Genomic DNA, 19,503 nt, shown 5'->3' with positions numbered 1-19,503 from the left:
CACAAAATCCTGTATGCTTTGCTGCCTGATTGTCCCTGACTGTGTGGCTAAACAACACACACAAAATGCTGTGTGCTTCGCTGCCTGACTGTGAGGCTAAGCACAGCTCCAGAACCATATTCAGGTTTGCAATGACACCAGCATCATAGGCTGAATCAACATATTGGATGGAGATTGAAAATCTGGCTTAGTGATGCCATAACAACAATCTCTTACTCAATGTCAGCAAGACCAAGGAGCTGATTATTGACTTTGGGAGAGTGAAACCAGAGGTACATGAGCCTCGTCAGAGGATCAGAGGTGGAGAGGGTCAGCAACTTAAAATTCCTCAGTGTTATTACTTCAGAGGACCTATCCTGGGCCCAGCACATAAGTGCAATTAGGAGAAAACTACGGCAGCACTTCTACTTCCTTAGCAGTTTGCAGACATTTGGCATGACATATAAGACTCTGACAAACTTCTATAGATGTGCAATGGAGAGTATATTTACTGGCTGTATTACTGCCTGGTATGGAAGCACCAATGCCCTGAATGAAAAATCTTACAAGTAGTGGATATGGCCCATAAAGCCCTCCCCACCACTGAGCGCATCTACATGTAACATTGTCACAGGAAAGCAGCATCCATCATCAGAACCCCCACCATCCAGGTCATGCTCTCTTCTCACTGCTGCTGTCAGGAAGAAGGTACAGGAGCCTTAGGACTCACATCAAGCTCCTGAACCAAAGGGGATAACTTCACTCAACTTCACTGGTCCCATCAATAAAATGTTCCCACAACCAATGGATTCACTTTCAAGGACTCATCATCTCCTGTTCTCAATATTTATTGCTTATTTATTTATTATTATTATTATTATTATTATTTCTTCCTTTTTGTGCTTGCAGAGTTTGTTGTCTTTTGCACATTGATTGAACATCCAAATTGGTGTGGTTTTCATTGATTCTGCTTTAGTTATTATTCTGTAGATTTATTGATTATGCCCACAAGAAAATGAATCCCAGAGTGGTATTTGGTGATAAATATTTACTTTGATAATAAATTTACTTTAAGATCTTAATGAGCTTCATTGGTGGTAGCAATTATACTTAAAAACTCTTGTGCTTGATGGACGATTTGAAGTTCACTTTGTGGTTCATTGATAATCCACCATTTATTACCTGAACTTTACTCAAGAACTATTAAAAGTTCAAGTGTATAATGCTTAGGTGCATTTTTTAGTTTGAGGGCCACTCTCACACTTTATCACATTGTAAGAACTCCAAAATAAGGGATCTTTTATTTTTCCATTATTCTCTTCATATTTCACTATTATGTTCAAAAATAACCATCTTTCTAATAAAAATGGTCTTGTGATTTGACTTCAGATAGATTTGTAGAACAACTCCAGTCTGCTGTTAGTTTTGTATTCGAACTTCCTCACATCATGCTATTCAACTCAAATCAAGAGATACTAGGGGTTTCCTTGACTTTGTGTGACGGTGTAAAATGAGAGATAACAAGTCAGCAACCCATCTTCTATCTCTCTCAGTCTTTTGTCTCCATCATAGTCAATGCAATTAACCACTGAGAATGGCAAATCAGAGCAAGTGAGTGGCCACTGCACTTTTTACACTGTCATAGAAAGTTCCCATTACTCCAAGTGAAAGAAGACTGCCCTTTTCCCTGCACCAAAAGAAAATTAAATGGTGTGTTACCCCCAGGACCAATACATTATACCACACAGTGGCCAGCTTAAAAACAGCAAAGGAGAAGACCTGGATGTAGCCTACCCATAGGATTTACAACTGCAATTGCCAGTTAACAAAAGTTGATTTAAAACAAATTAATCTTAAAGTTGAGGGAGGTCTACAAAATGATAAGAAGGATGAAATATCAGGGTGGAGCATAACCAGTTATGACTTCTCCTTACCAGGACCGGATCAAGGACCGGGACCAAAGGGTGATACAGGTTGCAATGGTAATCTGGGCCTGGAAGGGAAAGAAGGAATGCCCGGACCTCCAGGTCCTAAAGGTACCAAGATTCAATTACAATTAAGCACTTATCACTAAATTGCAATATCACTGTGCTAAATTTTGCTTCTTTTAACCTAATGGAAATGTGAACATCGTGAAGATATCATTAACCTGGAAAGGACATGGAAAGGATTAATGATGTTACCGGAACAGGAAAGCCTGCATTATAAAGAGAGTAAGGACATGGAAGCTTTAGAGAGGGCTCAGAGGAAATATACCAGGGTGCTGCCTGGACTAGAGGGCATGTCTTATGAGGATAGATTGAGCGAGCTTGGGCTTTTCTCCTTGGAGAGGAGGAGGATGGAGGTAACTTGATAGAGGTGAACAAGATGATAAAAGGCCACAGATCAAGTGGATACCAGAGACTATTTCCCAGGGTGAAATGACTAATATCAGGAGGCATAATTTTAAGGTGATTGGAGGAAAGTATAAGGGTGATAGAAACATAGAAAACCTACAGAACAATACAGGCCCTTCGGCCCACAAAGTTGTGCCGAACATGTCCCTACCTTAGAAATTACTAGACTTCCCCATAGCCCTCTATTTTACTAAGCTCCATGTACCTATCCAAAAGTCTCTTAAAAGACCCTTTCGTATCCGCCTCCACCACCGTTGTCGGCAGCCCATTCCACGCACTCACCACTCTCTGCGTAAAAACTTACCCCTGACGTCTCCTCTGTACCTACTCCCAAGCACCTTAAACCTGTGCCCTCTTGTGGCAGCCATTTCAGCCCTGGGAAAAAGCCTCTGACTATCCTCTCAATGTCTCTCATCATCTTATACACCTCTATCAGGTCACCACTCATCTTCCGTTGCTCCAAGGAGAAAAGGCCAAGTTCACTCAACCTCTTTTCATAAGGCATGCTCCCCAATCCAGGCAACATCCTTGTAAATTTCTTCTGCACCCTTTCTATGGTTTCCACATCCTTCCTGTAGTGAGGTGACCAGAACTGAGCACAGTATTCCAAGTGGGGTCTGAACAGGGTCCTATATAACTGCAGTGATGTCAGGGTGATGTCAGAGGTAAGTTCTTCACAGAGAGGGTGGTGAGCGCATGTAATGCTGGGGTGGTGGTAGAGGCAGATACATTAAGGGGATTTAAGAAACTCTTAGATGTGCGCTTGGATGATAGAAAGAGGGGGGACTGTGTAGGAAGGAAGGGTTAGATTGATCTTAGTAAGTTAAAAGGTTAGCACATAGGAGATTAGTGGGCAAAATTGGAGCACGTGGTACTGGGGGTAGGGTACTGACATGGATAGAAAATTGGTTGGTGGACAAGAAACAAAGAGTAGGAATTAACGGGTCCCTTTCAGAATGGCAGGCGGTGACTAGTGGGGTACCACAAGGCTCGGTGCTGGGACTGCAGCTATTTACAATATACATTAATGATTTAGATGAAGGAGTTAAAAGTAACATTAGCAAATTTGCAGATGACACAAAGCCGGGTGGCAGTATGAAATGTGAGGAGGATGTTATGAGAATGTAGGGTGACTTGGACAGGTTGGGTGAGTGGGCAGATGCATGGCAGATACAGTTTAATGTGGATAAATGTGAGGTTATCCACTTTGGTGGCATGAACAGGAAGGCAGATTACTATCTGAATGGTGTTAAGTTAGGAAAGGGGGAAGTACAACGAGATCTAGGTGGCCTTGTTCATCAGTCACTGAAAGTAAGCATGCAGGTACAGCAGGCAGTGAAGAAAGCTAATGGCATGTTGGCCTTCATAACAAGGGGAGTTGAGTATAGGAGCAAAGAGGTCCTTCTGCAGTTGTACAGGGCCCTGGTGAGACCACACCTGGAGTATTGTGTACAGATTTGGTCTCCAAATTTGAGGAAGGACATTCTTGTTATTGAGGGAGTGCAGCATAGGTTCACGAGGTTAATTCCTGGGATGGCGGGACTGTCATATGTCAAAAGATTGGAGCGACTGGGGTTGTATACACTGGAATTTGAAAGGATGAGAGGGGATCTGATTGAAACATAATAGGATTATTAAGGGATTGGACACTCTGCAGGCAGAAAACATGTTCCCGATGTTGGAGGAGTCCAGAACCAGAGGCCACAGTTTAAGAATAAAGGTAGACCATTTAGAACGGAGTTGAGGAAAAACTTCTTCACCCAGAGAGTTATGGATCTGTGGAATGCTCTGCCTCAGCAGACAGTGGAGGCCAATTCTCCGGATGCTTTCAAGAAAGAGTTAGATAGACCTCTTAAAGATAGTGGAGTCAAGGGATATGGGGAGAAGGCAGGAACAGGGTACTGATAGTGGATAATCAGCCATGATCACAGTGAATGGCGGTGCTGGCTCGAGGGGTCGAATGGTCTACTCCTGCACCTATTGTCTATTGTCTATTGTCACAACATTGTGGGCCAAAAGGTCTGTACTGTGCTGTAGTGTTTCAAATTCTGTGAGAGACTTGATTAGCTGAGACTGTGTTCCCTGCAGTGTGGGAGGCTGAGAGGCTGACATTATAGAAGTATATAAAATCACAAAGGGCACAGATAAGGTGGAAGGTCACAATCTTTTTCCCAGGGAAGGGGATTTGAAAGCAGAGGGCATAGGTTTAAGCTGAGGCAGAAAGATTTAAAGGGGCTCTGAGAGGCAAATTTTTCACACAGAATGTGGTGGCTTTGTGAAACAAGCTGCCAGAGGAAGTGGAAGAGGCAGGTACACGTACAACATTTAAAAGTTATTTTACAGGAACATAGATAGAAAGGAATAACATGGATATGGGCCAAATGCAGGCAAATGGGACTAACTCGAAAGACATTTCGGTCGGCATGAATGAGTTGGGCCAAAGCACCTGTTTCGAGGCTGTATAACTCTATCAGTCCTAAGGAATCAATGAAACAATTTGATTGCAAATTGCAAGTACCTATTCTTTACTGTGATCCACACCACCACACAGTGGGAGTATGTGTGCCAGGTCACATCAGGTATATGCAGGATTAGACAAGCTGTGTGCGTGCAGTTGGAAGAAGTCAGTCAGTCTCAGTCTCAATCAGTCTCAGTCTCTCCCTCTCTCTCCCCCTCTCTCCCCGTCTCTCTTCCCCCCTCTCTTCCCCCTCTCTCTCCCCCCTCCCTCTCCCTTTCTCTCCTCCTCTCCCCCTCTCCCTCTCCCTCTCTCTCCTTCCCTCTCTCTCCCCCCCTCTATCCCCCTCTCCCTCTCCCTCTCTCCCTCTCTCCCCCTCTCCCTCTCCCTCTCCCTCTCTCCCTCTCTCTCTCCCCCTCTCCCTCTCTCTCCCCCCCTCTCTCCCTATCTCCCTCTCCCTCTCTCTCCCTCTCCCTCTCTCTCCCTCTCTCTCCCTATCTCCCTCTCCCTCTCTCTCCCTATCTCCCTCTCCCTGTCCCTCTCTCTCCCTATCTCCCTCTCCCTCTCTCTCCCTATCTCCCTCTCCCTCTCTCTCCCTCTCCCTATCTCCCTCTCCCTCTCTCTCCCTCTCTCTCCCTCTCTCCCTCTCCCTCTCTCTCATGAGTGAGAACCTGTTAGTCCCCAAGTCAGGGGACTCGGACAAGCAACGTGGCAGATTGTACATTGAGACAATGAGCTACTGGTCTCCCACTCTCGTTTGTTGCAGGAGCAGTATCTCTCGCTCCCTCGTTAATGAGAGAGAGAGTGAGTCTGTCTGAGATGTCAAAATGTTGGGATGGACAGTAGTTTTTGATGGACTCTAGGTTGTGATCTCTGGGGGCTTTGCTATTGCTTACATGGTGGGTGGTGGGGGTTTGATGCTTTAGCTGGAAAAACTGAGAGAGGGGAAGGATTGATGCTTTTGCTGCTGGTTGTGTATGGGAGGGGTGGGGGCTTTGGGTAAAATAATGATATTATTATCTTTCATCCAATCAGGTCCACCAGGTGATCCAGGTCCAATGGGAAGAATGGGACGCCCAGGACCTCCGGGACCCAATGGGGCTTTGGGCACAATGGGTCTTCCAGGTATGTATTCATACATGATAATGGAGTAAGATGAGTTTGTAATACTAAGCCTGAAGACCCTCATCTCAGGATTAAACATCAGCTTCCCACCCCATCAGGTTCTGGAACCGACCTGAAAAGCACTACTGTGTGTGTTTATTTGGCTCTGTGTGTGTGTGTGTGTTTCAAGAATGATTCATTCTGCAGTATCACTCGCACAATTGGAGTTCCTATGAATAAACTGTTGTTTATGTGATCCTCTGGGGTAATGCCTCTACAAAAGCTATTTGGAGTCAGGTGTTCCAATCAATGAGATGAGATTGGAGGTGTGGGTTATAGAGGTGCCCTGCCCTATAAAAAAGACACAGAAAGTCAGGTTACTGACAGAGCCTGCTCTTCTCAAGAAAGATCTCTTTATGCCTCAATCAAAACAACTTTCAGAGGACTTTAGAAGAATTGTAGAGGTGTATGAAGCTGGAAAAAGCCACAAAAGCATTTCTAAAGACCTGTGAGAGAAATTGTCTACAAATGGAGGAAACTCAGAACTGTTGCTACCCTCCCTAGGAGTGGGCGCCCTACAAAGATCACACCAAGAGCACAAAATGCAATGCTGAAGGAGGTGAAAAAGAACCCAAGGATAACAGCAAAAGACCTGCAGAAATCTCTAGAACCTGCTAAAGTCTCTGTTCGTGTATCCACTAGAAGAAGAACACTGAACAAGAATGGTGTTCATGAAAGGACCCCACGGAGGAAACCACTGCTCTCCAGAAGAAAATTGCTGCATGTCTCAAGTTTGCAAACTACCACCTGGATGTTCTACAATGCTTCTGGGACAATGTTCTGTGGACAGATGAGACAAAAGTTGAACTTTTTGGCAGAAATGCACCTTGCTATGTTTGGAGGGAAAAGGGCACTGCACACCTACACCAAAACTTCATCTCAACTGTGAAGCATGATGGAACGTGCATCACGGTTTGGGGCTGCTTTGCTGCCTCAGGGCCTGAATAGCTTACAATCGTTGAGGGAACAATGAATTCAAAATTGTATCAAGACATTTTATAGGAGAAAGTAAGCGTAGCAGTCCGTCACCTGAAGTTTAATAGAAATTGAATAATGCAACAAGACAATGATCCAAAAAACAAGAGTAAATCTTTCTTTCTTTTTAAATCTTTTTATTAATTTTCAAAATTATAAACACGGTAACAATGTTGATACAAAGAGATTGGAATAATCTTAATAAACATACAAAAAAGATTTTAAGTATCATAGGTATAATAGACTTCCAAACTCATGATGAAATTAGTCATAAAGAAAAAAAAAGAAATAAAAAGAAAATGTATATATATATAAAGACCCCCCCCCCAAAAAGAAAAAAAAACTAAATATTTAACCTCCAAAAAAAGCGAACAGAACAAAACAGGGCTAAACCAATATCTTGAATCAGACACGTTCAATACTGTCATCAACTCCGCTCCTCTATTCATATATTTTAAGTTAAAAAAGAAGATTCGGAAAGGTCAAATTACATCATATGAAAATGTTGCATAAAAGGTTTCCAAGTTTCTTCAAATTTAACCGAGGGATCAAAAATATCACTTAAACAATATAGTTTGGGAAAACCATTGGAATGTAGTAGGAGGATTGGTTTCTTTCCAGTTCAATAAAATAGATCTTCTGGCTATTAAAGTAACAAATGCTATCATCCGACAGGCTGAAGAAGACAAAGGTCTATGTTCGCAAACACGAGGAATTCTGCAGATGCTGGAAATTCAAGCAACACACGTCAAAGTTGCTGGTGAACGCAGCAGGCCAGGCAGCATCTGTAGGAAGAGGAAATTTCTTTCTAATCTCTTACTAGCTCTTCCTTCAGTTAGTCCTGACGAAGGGTCTCAGCCTGAAACGCACTTTCAAATCTCTTACTAGCTCTTCCTTCAGTTAGTCCTGACGAAGGGTCTCGGCCTGAAACGTCGACTGTACCTCTTCCTATAGATGCTGCCTGGCCGGCTGCGTTCACCAGCAACTTTGATGTGTGTTGCCTGAAAGATCTATGTTCTACCATTGGCAATCCAAAAATTGCCGTAATAGGATGGGGTTGGGAATCAAAACGTAGAACTGTTGAGATAATATCAAAAATATCTTTCCAATATTTTTCCAAAAGAGGACAGGACCAAAACATATGAGTTAAAGAAGCCACCTCAGAGTGACATCTGTCACAAATAGGGTTTATATGGGAATAAAAACGGGCTAATTTATCTTTAGACATATGGGCTGTATGCACTACTTTAAATTGTATTAATGTATGTTTAGCACATATAGAAGAAGTACTAACTAATTGAAAAATGTTATTCCATTTCTCTATAGGTAGACAAAGTTGAAGTTCCCTTTCCCATTCATTTTTAATTTTATCAGATATACCTGGCTGTAATTTCATAATTATATCATAGATAACTGCTATTAATCCCTTCTGGAAAGGATTTAAACCTAAAATTTTATCAGTGATATCAGTAGGATATGAAGTTGGAAAGGTAGGCAACGTAGTATTTAAAAAAATTCTTATTTTTAAGTATCTAAAAAAAATGCGATCTAGGCAAATCAAATTTCTTAGATAACTGTTCAAAAGACATAAAACAGTTATCCAGAAATAAGTCACGAAAACATGTTATACCTTTCATTTTCCATATCAAAAAGGCTTGGTCCATTATCGAGGGTTGAAAAAAGAAATTAGATATAATAGGACTTGATAACATAAATTGTTCAAACCAAAAAATTTACAAAATTGAAACCATATTCGCAATGTATGTTTAACTATAGGGTTAAACATTTGTTTATTCAATTTAGATAGTACAAAAGGCAGTGACGTTCCTAAAATGGAAGCTAAAGAGAACCCTAGTACAGAGTAGCCTTCAAGGTTTACCCAATGTGGGCTTGGGGTTATATTCCAATCTTTTGTCCAAAATATTAAATATCAAATATTAATTGCCCAATAATAAAATCTTAGGTTAGGCAATGCCAAACCACCATCTTTCTTGGATTTCTGTAAATATTTTTTACTTAATCTGGGATTTTTGTTTTGCCATATATAAGAGGAAATTTTAGAATCAATAGTATCAAAAAAGGATTTAGGAATAAAAATTGGTATCGTTTGAAATAAATATAAAAATTTAGGTAAAATAATCATTTTAATAGCATTGATTCAGCCAATCAATGATAGAGACAATGGGGACCACTTAGAAGAGTAAATCAACAACAGAATGGTTTATAAAGAAGAAAATTTGTGTTTTGGAATGGTTGAATCAAAGTCCTGAACTTAATCCTATAGAAACGTTGTGAAAGGACCTGAAGCAAGCAGTTCATGCACCAACATCCCAGAGTTGAAGCAGTTTTGTAAAGAGGAATGGCCAAAATTCCTCCAAGCTGATGTGCGAGACTGATCAACAGTTACTGGAAATGTTTGATTGAAGTTATTGCCGTATGAGGGGGTCACACCAATTACTGAAAGCAAAGGTTCTCATGCTTTTTCCAACAAATACATGTAATATTGGATCATTTTTCTCAATAAATAAATGAACAAGTATAATGCTTTTGTGTTATTTATTTAATTGGGTTCTCCATTTCGTTTTAGGTCTTAGGTGAAGATCATTTTAGATGATATTTATGTAGAAATAGAGAAAATTCTACAGGGTTCACAAAGCACCAGTGATGGATGGTGCCTTTTTAAGATTTTGCCTTTTGAAGATGTCCCTGACGCTGGGGAGGCCAATGCTCACGAGGGAGCTGGCTCAATTAACAACCCTAAAATCTAATTTTCCTGGCCTTTATATCCTGAGTATTCATGCTATGACAATAGATTTGAACTTTACCCTGCCAAAGAGTAACAAGTCAAGCTCATTTGAGTTCCTGAAAGTTCTGAAATAAAACAGAAGGTGCTGAAGGCACTCGTCGGGTCAGGCAGCATTCTTGGAGAAGGAAACAGATATTCATGTTTCAGGATAATGGTTTTTCTTTCTCCACAGATGGTGCCTGATCCACTATTTCCAGCATTTTCTGTTTTATTTGAGTCAAGCTTGTTCCTTGAAGTGTGCTTCTGCAGAACAAGTAACAGCTTCGATTGTGCATTTAAGTGAATTAATTGGGAGTTTCATAGCATTTGACTGATGGGGAATGTTAATTTCAAAGAGCCAAACTGGAATTGTAAATGTGGTTGTTATGGGATAAGTGGTGAATTTCTCTCTCACTGTAATTGATAATTTGCAGAACTAGAATCAAGCTTGGTTGAATTGTAAGGGAGATGCTTTGTGAGTGCACCTATCTGTGATAAAATTAGATGCATAGTCATCAAATGTTGCAATAGAAGAATTAAAACTATCACCTTAAAACTGAGGTGGATACATAGTCATAGTCATAGTCATACTTTATTGATCCCGGGGGAAATTGGTTTTCATTACAGTTGCACCATAAATAATTAAATAGTAATAAAACCATAAATAGTTAAATAGTGATGTGTAAATTATGCCAGGAAAAGTCCAGGACCAGCCTATTGGCTCAGGGTGTCTGACCCTCCAAGGGAGGAGTTGTAAAGTTTGATGGCCTCAGGCAGAAATTGTTTCCTATGACGCTCAGTGTTGCATCTCGGTGGAATGAGTCCCTGGCTGAATGTACTCCTGTGCCCAACCAGTACATGATGTAGAGGATGGGAGACATTGTCCAAGATGGCATGCAACTTGGACAGCATCCTCTTTTCAGACACCACCGTCAGAGAGTCCAGTTCCAGCCCCACAACATCACTGGATACTGTATGGGATGGAGTTTTTCAATTTCTTAAAGACTTCTTGATAAAGCGATGTTAATGGTTTTGAGATGCTCTCTGTATTGAGCAGGCTCTCGTATTCCATTTAAGGGAAGTAACATAAAGGGTTGTGGGGGTACTACTGGCAAATGGCTCTGAGATCAATCAATGAATGGTAGAGCAGACCCGAAACGTTACACAGCTTACTCCTTCTCCTATTTCGTCCATTCTATGTGAGATTATGTTTCTGATGATTTTGTCAGGCACTGAAGGAGAGAAAGGATCCCTAGGCGAATCGGGCTTTGTCGGTTCTTCCGGCCTGGTTGGCCCACCCGGTGCGAAGGGTGAGAAAGGTGAACCAACGTTTACCCATGGTCCTCCAGGCTGCCCCGGAATGAAGGTAGTTAAGCCTCCACCTCAGTTTGAAGAACTCACCAAATGTAAATGTACTTTAAACATCTGTTACACCTCTAGCCACCCAGCTTGTTATCCGTGAAAGCATCATTAATATTCTTACAGGGATTTCCTGTTTTCTCAGCACAATATTGTCACATAATGACTGTGTATACATTATAGAAATATTAATTCATATAAATGGACAGTGCAGAAGCAGGTCACCTTGGCCCATCTCATCTATGCCACCATGGTGCCTACCTACACTATTGGTATTTGCCTGCAATGGGCCGATATCTCTCTGTGCCTTTCCTGTACAAACATATATCGAAATGGCTTTCAAGCATTGTAATTATATCTGCCTCCTCCACTTCCTCTGGCAACTCGTTCCAGATAACCACAATCCTCTGTGTGGAAAAATTTATCCCTTTGTTCTCCTTGAACTTTCTCCCTTCACATCTTAAACCTGTAACCTCTCGTTTAAGATTCTCTTGCCCTGAGAAAAGACCTTCGCCATCTATGCTCCTCATAATTTTATAAACTTCTAGAAGTTCACCCCTCACCCTGCTGTGTGTCAAAGATAATAAACGTGGCCTCTCCAATTTCTCCTGACAGCTGCAGTCCTCCTTTCCGGGAATCATCTTGGTGATTCTCTTCCGTACTCTCTCAATCGCCACCACATTCCTCCTGTAATGTTATCCCTGCAGCTTCTTCCATCCATCCTCTCCCCATCACTCAATGATCTGGGGGAATCTGAAATTCTGGCAAATATCTAAATACTCGGAGGATAAATAACAATGACTTACTTCACTTCTTTTGAAATGAAAAGGTAACAAGGTGACCCAATAAGATTGTTTTTTGTGTTTTTGACAGAGTTTAGGCTATTTCTTATTAACTGGAAGAGAAATTAAGGAGCTCATCAGTGTCATTAACTTTGTACAATTATACTGCCAATTGAGTAGAAAGAATGGGATCTCATAGGCCACAAGGAAAACACGTCCTGAGAATTCCCTATATTTGTTCAAAAGCAAAATATAGCAGATGTTTGAAAACTAAATTAGAGGGAAGAGCAAGAGTCAGATACTAGAGAGTACCCCTGTGGCTGTCCCCCTTAACAATAAGTACTCCTGTTTGAGTACTGTCTCCCTTAACAATAAGTACTCCTGTTTGAGTACTGTCTCCCTTAACAATAAGTACTCCTGTTTGAGTACTGCTTGGGGGGCGGGGGGACAACCTTCTTTTGGGGCAGGCGTGACCTGTACAGAAAGGATGGGTTGCACTTGAATACGAGGAGGACAAATATCCTGGCAGGGAGGTTTGCTAAGGTTATTGGGGAGAGTTCAAACTAGAATTGCTGGGGAGTGGGAACCGAACCGAAGAGACGGAGGAAGGTGCAGTTGGCTCACAAATAGATAAAGCTTGGAGACAGTATGAGAGGGAGGATAGGCAGGTGATAGAGAAAGGATACACTCAGACTGATGGTTTGAGATGTGTCTATTTTAATGCAAGAAGTATCATGAACAAAGCGGATAAGCACAGAGCATGGATCAGTACTTGGAGCTATGATGTTGTGACCATTACAGAGACTTGCATGGCTCAGGGGCAGGAAAGAAGGAAGTCATGGAGGGATTGTCTACTGAATCTCTGTGAGAGGAAGTTAGGAACAGGAAAAGGTCAATAACTCTACTGGGTGTTTTTTATAGACCACTCAATCATAACAAGGATACCGAGGAGCAGATAAGGAGACAGATTCTGGAAAGATGCAATAATAACAGGGTTGTGTGCTGGGAAATTTTAATTTCCCCAATACTGATTGGCATCTCCCTAGAGCAAGGGGTTTACATGGGGTGTAGTTTGTTAGGTGTGTTCAGGAAGGTTTCCTGACACAATATGTAGATAAGCCTACAAGAAGAGAGGCTGTACTTGATCTGGTATTGGGAAATGAACCTGGTCAGGTGTCAGGCCTATCAGTGGAAGAGCATTTTGGAGACAGTGGTCACAATTCCATCTCCTTTACCATAGCATTAGATGGCGATAGGAACAGACAAGTTAGGAAAGTGTTTATTTGCAGTAAGGGGAAATATGAAGCTATCAGTCAGGAACTTGGAAGTATAAATTGGGAACAAATGTTCTCATGGAAATGTACGGCAGAAATGTGACAGATGTTCAGGGGATACTGGTGTGGGGTTTTGTGTAGATACGTTCCAATGAGACAGGGAAAGGATGGTAAGGTATAGGAACCATGGCGTACAAAGGCTGTTGAAAATCTAGTCAAGAAGAAAAGAAAAGCTTACGAAAGTTTCAAAAAACTAGGCAATAATAGAGATGTAGAAAATTATAAGGCTAGCAGGAAGGAGCTTAAGAATGAAATTAGGAGAGCCAAAAGGAGCCATGAAAAGGCCTTGGTGAGCAGGATTAAGGAAAACCCTAAGGCATTCTACAAGTATGTGAAGAGCAAGAGGATAAGACATGAGAGAATGGGACCAATCAAGTGTGACAGTGGAAAAGTGTGTATGGAACCAGAGGAGATAGCAGAGGTACTTAGTGAATTTGCTTCAGTATTCACTACAGAAGAGGACCTTGGCAATTGTATGGATGACTTACCACAGACTGAAAAGCTTGAGCATATAAACATTAAGAATGAGGATGTGCTGGAGCTTTTGGAAAGCATCAAATTGGATAGGTCACCTGGACTGGATGTGATGTACCCCAGGCTACTGTGGGAGGTGAGGGAGGAGATTGCTGAGCCTCTAGCAATGATCTTTGCATCATCAATGAGAATAGGAGAGGTTCCGGAGGATGGGAGGGTGCAGGTGTTTTTCCCTTATTCAAGAAAAGGAGTAGAGATAACCTGAGAAATTACAGACCAGTGAGTTTTATTTCAGTGGTTGGTAAGTTGATGGAGAAGGTCCTGAGAGGCAGAATTTATGAACATTTGGAGAAGCATAATATGATTAGGAATAGTCAACATGGCTTTGTCAAAGGCAGGTTGTGCCTTACGAGCCTGATGGAATTTTTTGAGAATGTGACTAAGCACATTAATGGATGTAGAGAAGTAGATATAGTGTATATGGATTTCAGCAAGGCATTTGATAAGGTACCCCATGCAAGGCTTATTGAGAAAGTAAGGAGGCATGGGATCCAAGGGGACCTTGCTTTGTGGATCCAGAATTGGCTTGCCCAGAGAAGGCAAAGACTGGTTGTAGACATGTCATATTCTGCATGGAGGTTGGTGACCAGTGGTGTGCCTCAGGGATCTGTTCTGGGACCCCTTCTCTATGTGATTTTTTTAAAATGACCTGGATAAGGAAGTGGAGGGATGGGTTAGTAAATTTGCTGATGACACAAAGGTTGGGGGTGTTGTGGATAGTGTGGAGGGCTGTCAGAGGTTACAGCAGGACACTGATTGGATGCAAAACTGGGCTGAGAAGTGACAGATGGGGTTCAACCCAGGTAAGTGTGAGGTGGTTCATTTTGGTAGGTCAAATATGATGGCAGGGTATAGTATTAATGGTAAGACTCTTGGCAGTGTGGAGGATCAGAAGGATGTTGGGGTCCCAGTCCACTGGACACTCAAAGCTGCTGCACAGGTTGACTCTGTGGTTAAGAAGGCATACGGTGCATTGGCTTTCATCAACCAACGGACTGAGTTTAAGAGCAGAGAAGTAATGTTACAGCTAAGTAGGACCCTGATCAGACCCCACTTGGAGTACTGTGCTCAGTTCTGGTCACCTCACTATAGCAAGGATGTGGAAACTACGGAAAGGGTGCAGAGGAGATCTTTAAGGATGTTGTCTGGATTAGGGAGCATGCCTTACAAGAACAGGTTGAGTGAACTAGACCTTTTCTCCTTGGAGTGACGGAAGGTGAGAGGTGACTTGATAGAGGTGTATAAGATGATGAGAGGCATTGATCATGTGGATAGTCAGAGGCTTTTTCCCAGGGCTGAAATGGCTAGCACGAGAGGGCACAGTCTTAAGGTGCTGGGGAGTAGGTACAGAGGAGATGTCAGGGGTAAGATTTTTTACGCAGAGAGTGGTGAGTGTGTGGAATGGGCTGCTGGCAACAGTGGTGGAGGCGGATACAATAGGGTATTTTAACATAAACATAGAACATAGAATAGTACAGCACAGTACAGGCCCTTCGGCCCACAATGTTGTGCTGACCCTCAAACCCTGCCTCCCATATAAGCCCCCACCTTAGATTCCTCCATATACCTGTCTAGTAGTCTCTTAAACTTCACTAGTGTATCTGCCTCCACCACTGACTCAGGCAGTGCATTCCACGCACCAACCACTCTCTGAGTAAAAAAACCTTCCTCTAATATCCCCCTTGAACTTCCCACCCCTTACCTTAAAGCCATGTCCTCTTGTATTGAGCAGTGACGCCCTGGGAAAGAGGCACTGGCTATCCACTCTATCTATTCCTCTTATTAAGAGACTCCTGGATGGGTACATGGAGCTCAGAAAAACAGAGGGCTGTGGGTACCCTAGGTAATTTCTAAAGTAAGTACATATTTAGCACAGCATTGTGGGCCGAAGAGCCTGTATTGCGCTGTAGGTTTTCTATGTTTTCTATGTTTAAACTAGCAATTCCTGGAAATACTCAGCAGATCAAGCAGCGTGAGTGGACAAATAAACTAAATTAGTGATAGAAAGTCTCAGCCTGAAGCATTAACACTGAGTCTCTCTTCACAGAAACTGCCTCACTTTTTCTGCCTGATTCCTATTTTTTCTGATTTGTTTCAGATGTTTAGTATTTGTGGTAAATATTTTACTTTTGAGCCCATTAACACATTTTCACTTTAAACATTGCTCTTCCATAGTCAGTTTTCACAAATTGTTTTGTTGATGCTACCCTAATAATAACCTTTTCACTCATGCACCTTAGGGTGATAAAGGCACTTCATTCAGCAAAGGGTTACCAGGACCTCCCGGACCTCCCGGTAAACCAGGTTCTGACGGGACTTGTGGGCCTCCCGGTGAGAAAGGTGACCCAGGCAGAGTAGGTAGTCCAGGTAATTTGCTTTCAATCAGATTGTTATGTTTTCTTCAGTCCTTCTTTAGAACCTGGCCATGGCTTATCGTTACTCGGGGTAATGACATCCTTAGTGACTGAGATCCTGCATTACTGCCACAGCATCCGTTTCCCTCATTGTCCCCACTACTTTATCGCTTTCAATCCTGCTTTCAAGCATCCTCTCATAACTTTGGCCTATTTTGTGTCCTTTTAACTGCCTTGCCTGATAACCTGTTCTTCCCCCTCTCCAATCTGCCACGTGCTTTCTAAGGAAATGGGTATTATGTGCTACAAGCTAATGTGCCTGAGAAGGCACCCAGTAAAAGACTGAAATGTCCTGTGTTGTGTAGTAACTGAAGCCAGATTCTCTTTTTCTGCCATCATCATGCAGGTCCTGTGGGTTATAAAGGCTGTAAAGGACTGGATGGGAAACCTGGTTTACCAGGGGGTCCAGGTGCCCCAGGTCCTCCAGGTAAGACATCTTTCTCCATTAATTTACATCTATTCAGCTCGGCAGTTCCCAACATTTGCCTCCTTACTCCACTGGCATCATGAAAACTCTGTAACTGAGATTTCTACAGTACTGAGACAGAGAAAACAGTGAAGTGGGATAATTTCTGGAGAATTTTCTGGCCTCAGTCTAATCAAATCCTTTGATTTAAGGTTAGCCTTGTTTATCACATGCAGTGAATTATGTCATTAGTGTCAGTGATCAATTCAGTCCAAGGATTGCTCAGGGGACAGCCTGAAAGTATCACCATGCCCACAGCTTACTAACCCTAAACCGGACGTCTTTGCAACGTGGGTGGAAACTGGAGCACCCAAAGGAAACCCACACAGTCACAAGGAGGACGTACAAACTCCTGAATTGAACCCTGCTCACTTGCGCTGTGACAGCTATGCCACACTCAACCTCTGGAATCCATGCAGATGTTCTGTGTGATGGCAGGTTGGTCGTGCTGTCTCCAAACTTAGTTCAGGGGCAAATCAGATAATTGAATGTTCTGGATACAAGGCGAATAAAAGGCAGAAAGCCTCATCACATTTAGGAATACACGGTGCAGTAAGCTACAAGGCTGAGCACTGAGGAAAGGAAAATGAGATTGGTCTAAATAGTTCTGTTGTGGCCAGCATACATGTAAAATGGGTTGAATGGTCTCCCTAAATACTGTAAATTTTGGTGGATTAGAAATAGGACTTCAGCACAAAAGTCAACACTTCCATTTACAACTAGTTACCCTCTTATTAAAATACCACAATCATGCACAATGATTGAAGTATAATTTTGTTTATAAATGTATGTAATCATGGGTATACAGCAAACTGCTAGAACAGGGTTAATCATTTCAGCAACAGGTCCTGCAGGCTTCAATAAAGCTTTTAGAAGTAAAACTAATTCTTGTCAAGGTTGCAGGACCTCATGACAATGGTTAGTTGTAAAAATATACTTTAATATAACATTAAAGTCCTGATGAAGGGTCTTGGCTCAAAATGTCATCTGTTTATTCCTCTCCATAAATGCTGCTTGACTTTCTGATTACCTTCGGCATTTTTTCTGTTAAGCTCTTTAATATAACGCTTTGGTTTTGTACAATTTATGACCTTAGTAGATATATAAAAAATATACAGTGAGATCAACATTAAAATCTTTCATGTTGAATTCGTCTTTTTGCTATTTTAATATAGTTATTAACCTCTAAATAAAGATTTTATTTTGAGACAAACTAGAATATTTTTAATTACTTTTTTTTTAAACTAGGGCCACAAGAAAGCCCTGGACCTCCGGGAGCAACTGGCAGAAAAGGCAGCCAAGGTTCTGATGGTATTCCTGGTCCTCATGGACCTAGAGGAGATATAGGTGAGCACAGTAAACAAATTGCTTTGAGTTCACCTACAAAGTACCCAGGTTTCCCCCGCCATCCGAAGGTAGAGCGTTCCTATGAAACGGTTCGTAAGCCGGAATGTCATAAAGCGAAGAAGCAATTACCATTTATTTACATGGGAAAAATTTGTGAGCGTTCGCAAACTCAAAAATAACCTGTCAAATCATGCCAAATAACACATAAAACCTAAAATAACAGTAACATATAGTAAAAGCAGGAATGATATGATAAATACACAGCCTATATAAAGTAGAAATACTTTTCTACAATCATTGCCGCACTGTTCTCCGTAGCGAAAATCTCACGCAAGCGCTCTCGGCAGAAACACTCTCTCCAGTAACCTTTAAGCTATGAAGCTGCCAAATCATACCAAATAACGCATAAAAATACACAGCCTATATAAAGTAGAAATTATGTATGTACAGTGTAGTATCACTTACAGGAATTGGGAAGACATCGAGTACACTGATGATAGTGTGTTAGGCTGAGTCGTCGGAGGTTGGGGTGGTCAGTGGCCCCCACCCTCCTGGCCGCCAACCGATACATTGCCACGAAGCATGCAGGGGTACAGCAGTAATTGGGATGCACCCAGCACATCTTTAAGAAAAAAGCCGAAATAAACAAGCTAGTTGATTAGGTGCCACCCGGCACATAATTAAGTAGCTTGTTTATTTTGGCTTTTTACTTAAAGATGTGTTAGGTGCGTCCCGGCTACCGCTGCATTCTCCGCAGCAATGTATCGGTCCGTGGCCCGGGGGTTGGGGTGGTGGGACACTGGGGTGTCATCTCATCGTCGATCAGGGCAGGCAGGTCATCTTCTTCTATGTCTGCCTGCCTAAATGTGGAAGGTCGAGGTTCATCGTCTGCTGTGGCTGATGTGGAAGGCTTGCTTGACTGCTTAGCCTCGTGCATTTTTCTATCATACAGTTCATTGTACGTACTCAAACCATCTTGTAAATATGCCCTAAACCGACATACCCTTTCAAAATTAATGTCATTGCAACGAAAATCTCACGCAGTTGCTTCACGTTCAGTTCCTGGATGACTTCACTTTCGGTCCGTTCGCTACTGCATTCAGTTTCGATTGTTATCCTTTCCTCTTCCAACTGCATCAGCTCTTCATCTATCAGTTCTTGGTCATGGGATGCCAAAGCCTCTTCAACATCATCTTTGTCAACTTCCACAAGCCAAACTCACTTTGACTTTACTTTGTTCACCATGACCGAAACACTTAATTATGTCTAGTTTTACGCTAAGTGTAACACCCTTACGAGCTCTTTTAGGCTTTGCCGATACCTTAGAACTCATCTTGCAAACGGCTGCTCACAGGCACGTGTTTAAGCAATGCCGGCGAGAATGCCGTTCCGAATCTGGGGAGAGTGGCGGCTCGGGGTGCGCGCTGCTTTTTTTCGTAACAGTGAAAACACCTTCTGTTAGCGAAAACAGGTCTTTCATAACCGTGAGGTGTCGTAAAGCGAACGTTCAAAA

The 19,503-nt window shown here is 42.2% G+C and overlaps 1 protein-coding gene across 1 annotated transcript in view; it reads left to right on the top strand.

The window, feature by feature from the left end:
• The window catches only part of LOC140196239 (uncharacterized), a 204,784-nt gene that overhangs the window by 151,642 nt on the left and 33,639 nt on the right, over positions 1-19,503 (top strand). Inside the window, exons 35-40 of the mRNA XM_072255086.1 lie at positions 1,917-2,015; positions 5,866-5,955; positions 10,984-11,120; positions 16,004-16,130; positions 16,524-16,604; positions 17,892-17,990. Of these exons, the coding sequence (XP_072111187.1) occupies positions 1,917-2,015; positions 5,866-5,955; positions 10,984-11,120; positions 16,004-16,130; positions 16,524-16,604; positions 17,892-17,990 (633 nt within the window). The remainder of the gene's footprint in view (positions 1-1,916; positions 2,016-5,865; positions 5,956-10,983; positions 11,121-16,003; positions 16,131-16,523; positions 16,605-17,891; positions 17,991-19,503) is intronic.

This window comes from Mobula birostris, chromosome 4 (assembly GCF_030028105.1).
Source record: "Mobula birostris isolate sMobBir1 chromosome 4, sMobBir1.hap1, whole genome shotgun sequence".
NCBI lineage: Eukaryota > Metazoa > Chordata > Chondrichthyes > Myliobatiformes > Myliobatidae > Mobula > Mobula birostris.
Note: the sequence above shows the minus strand (reverse complement) of the source record. Positions and strands in the feature narration are given on the sequence as shown.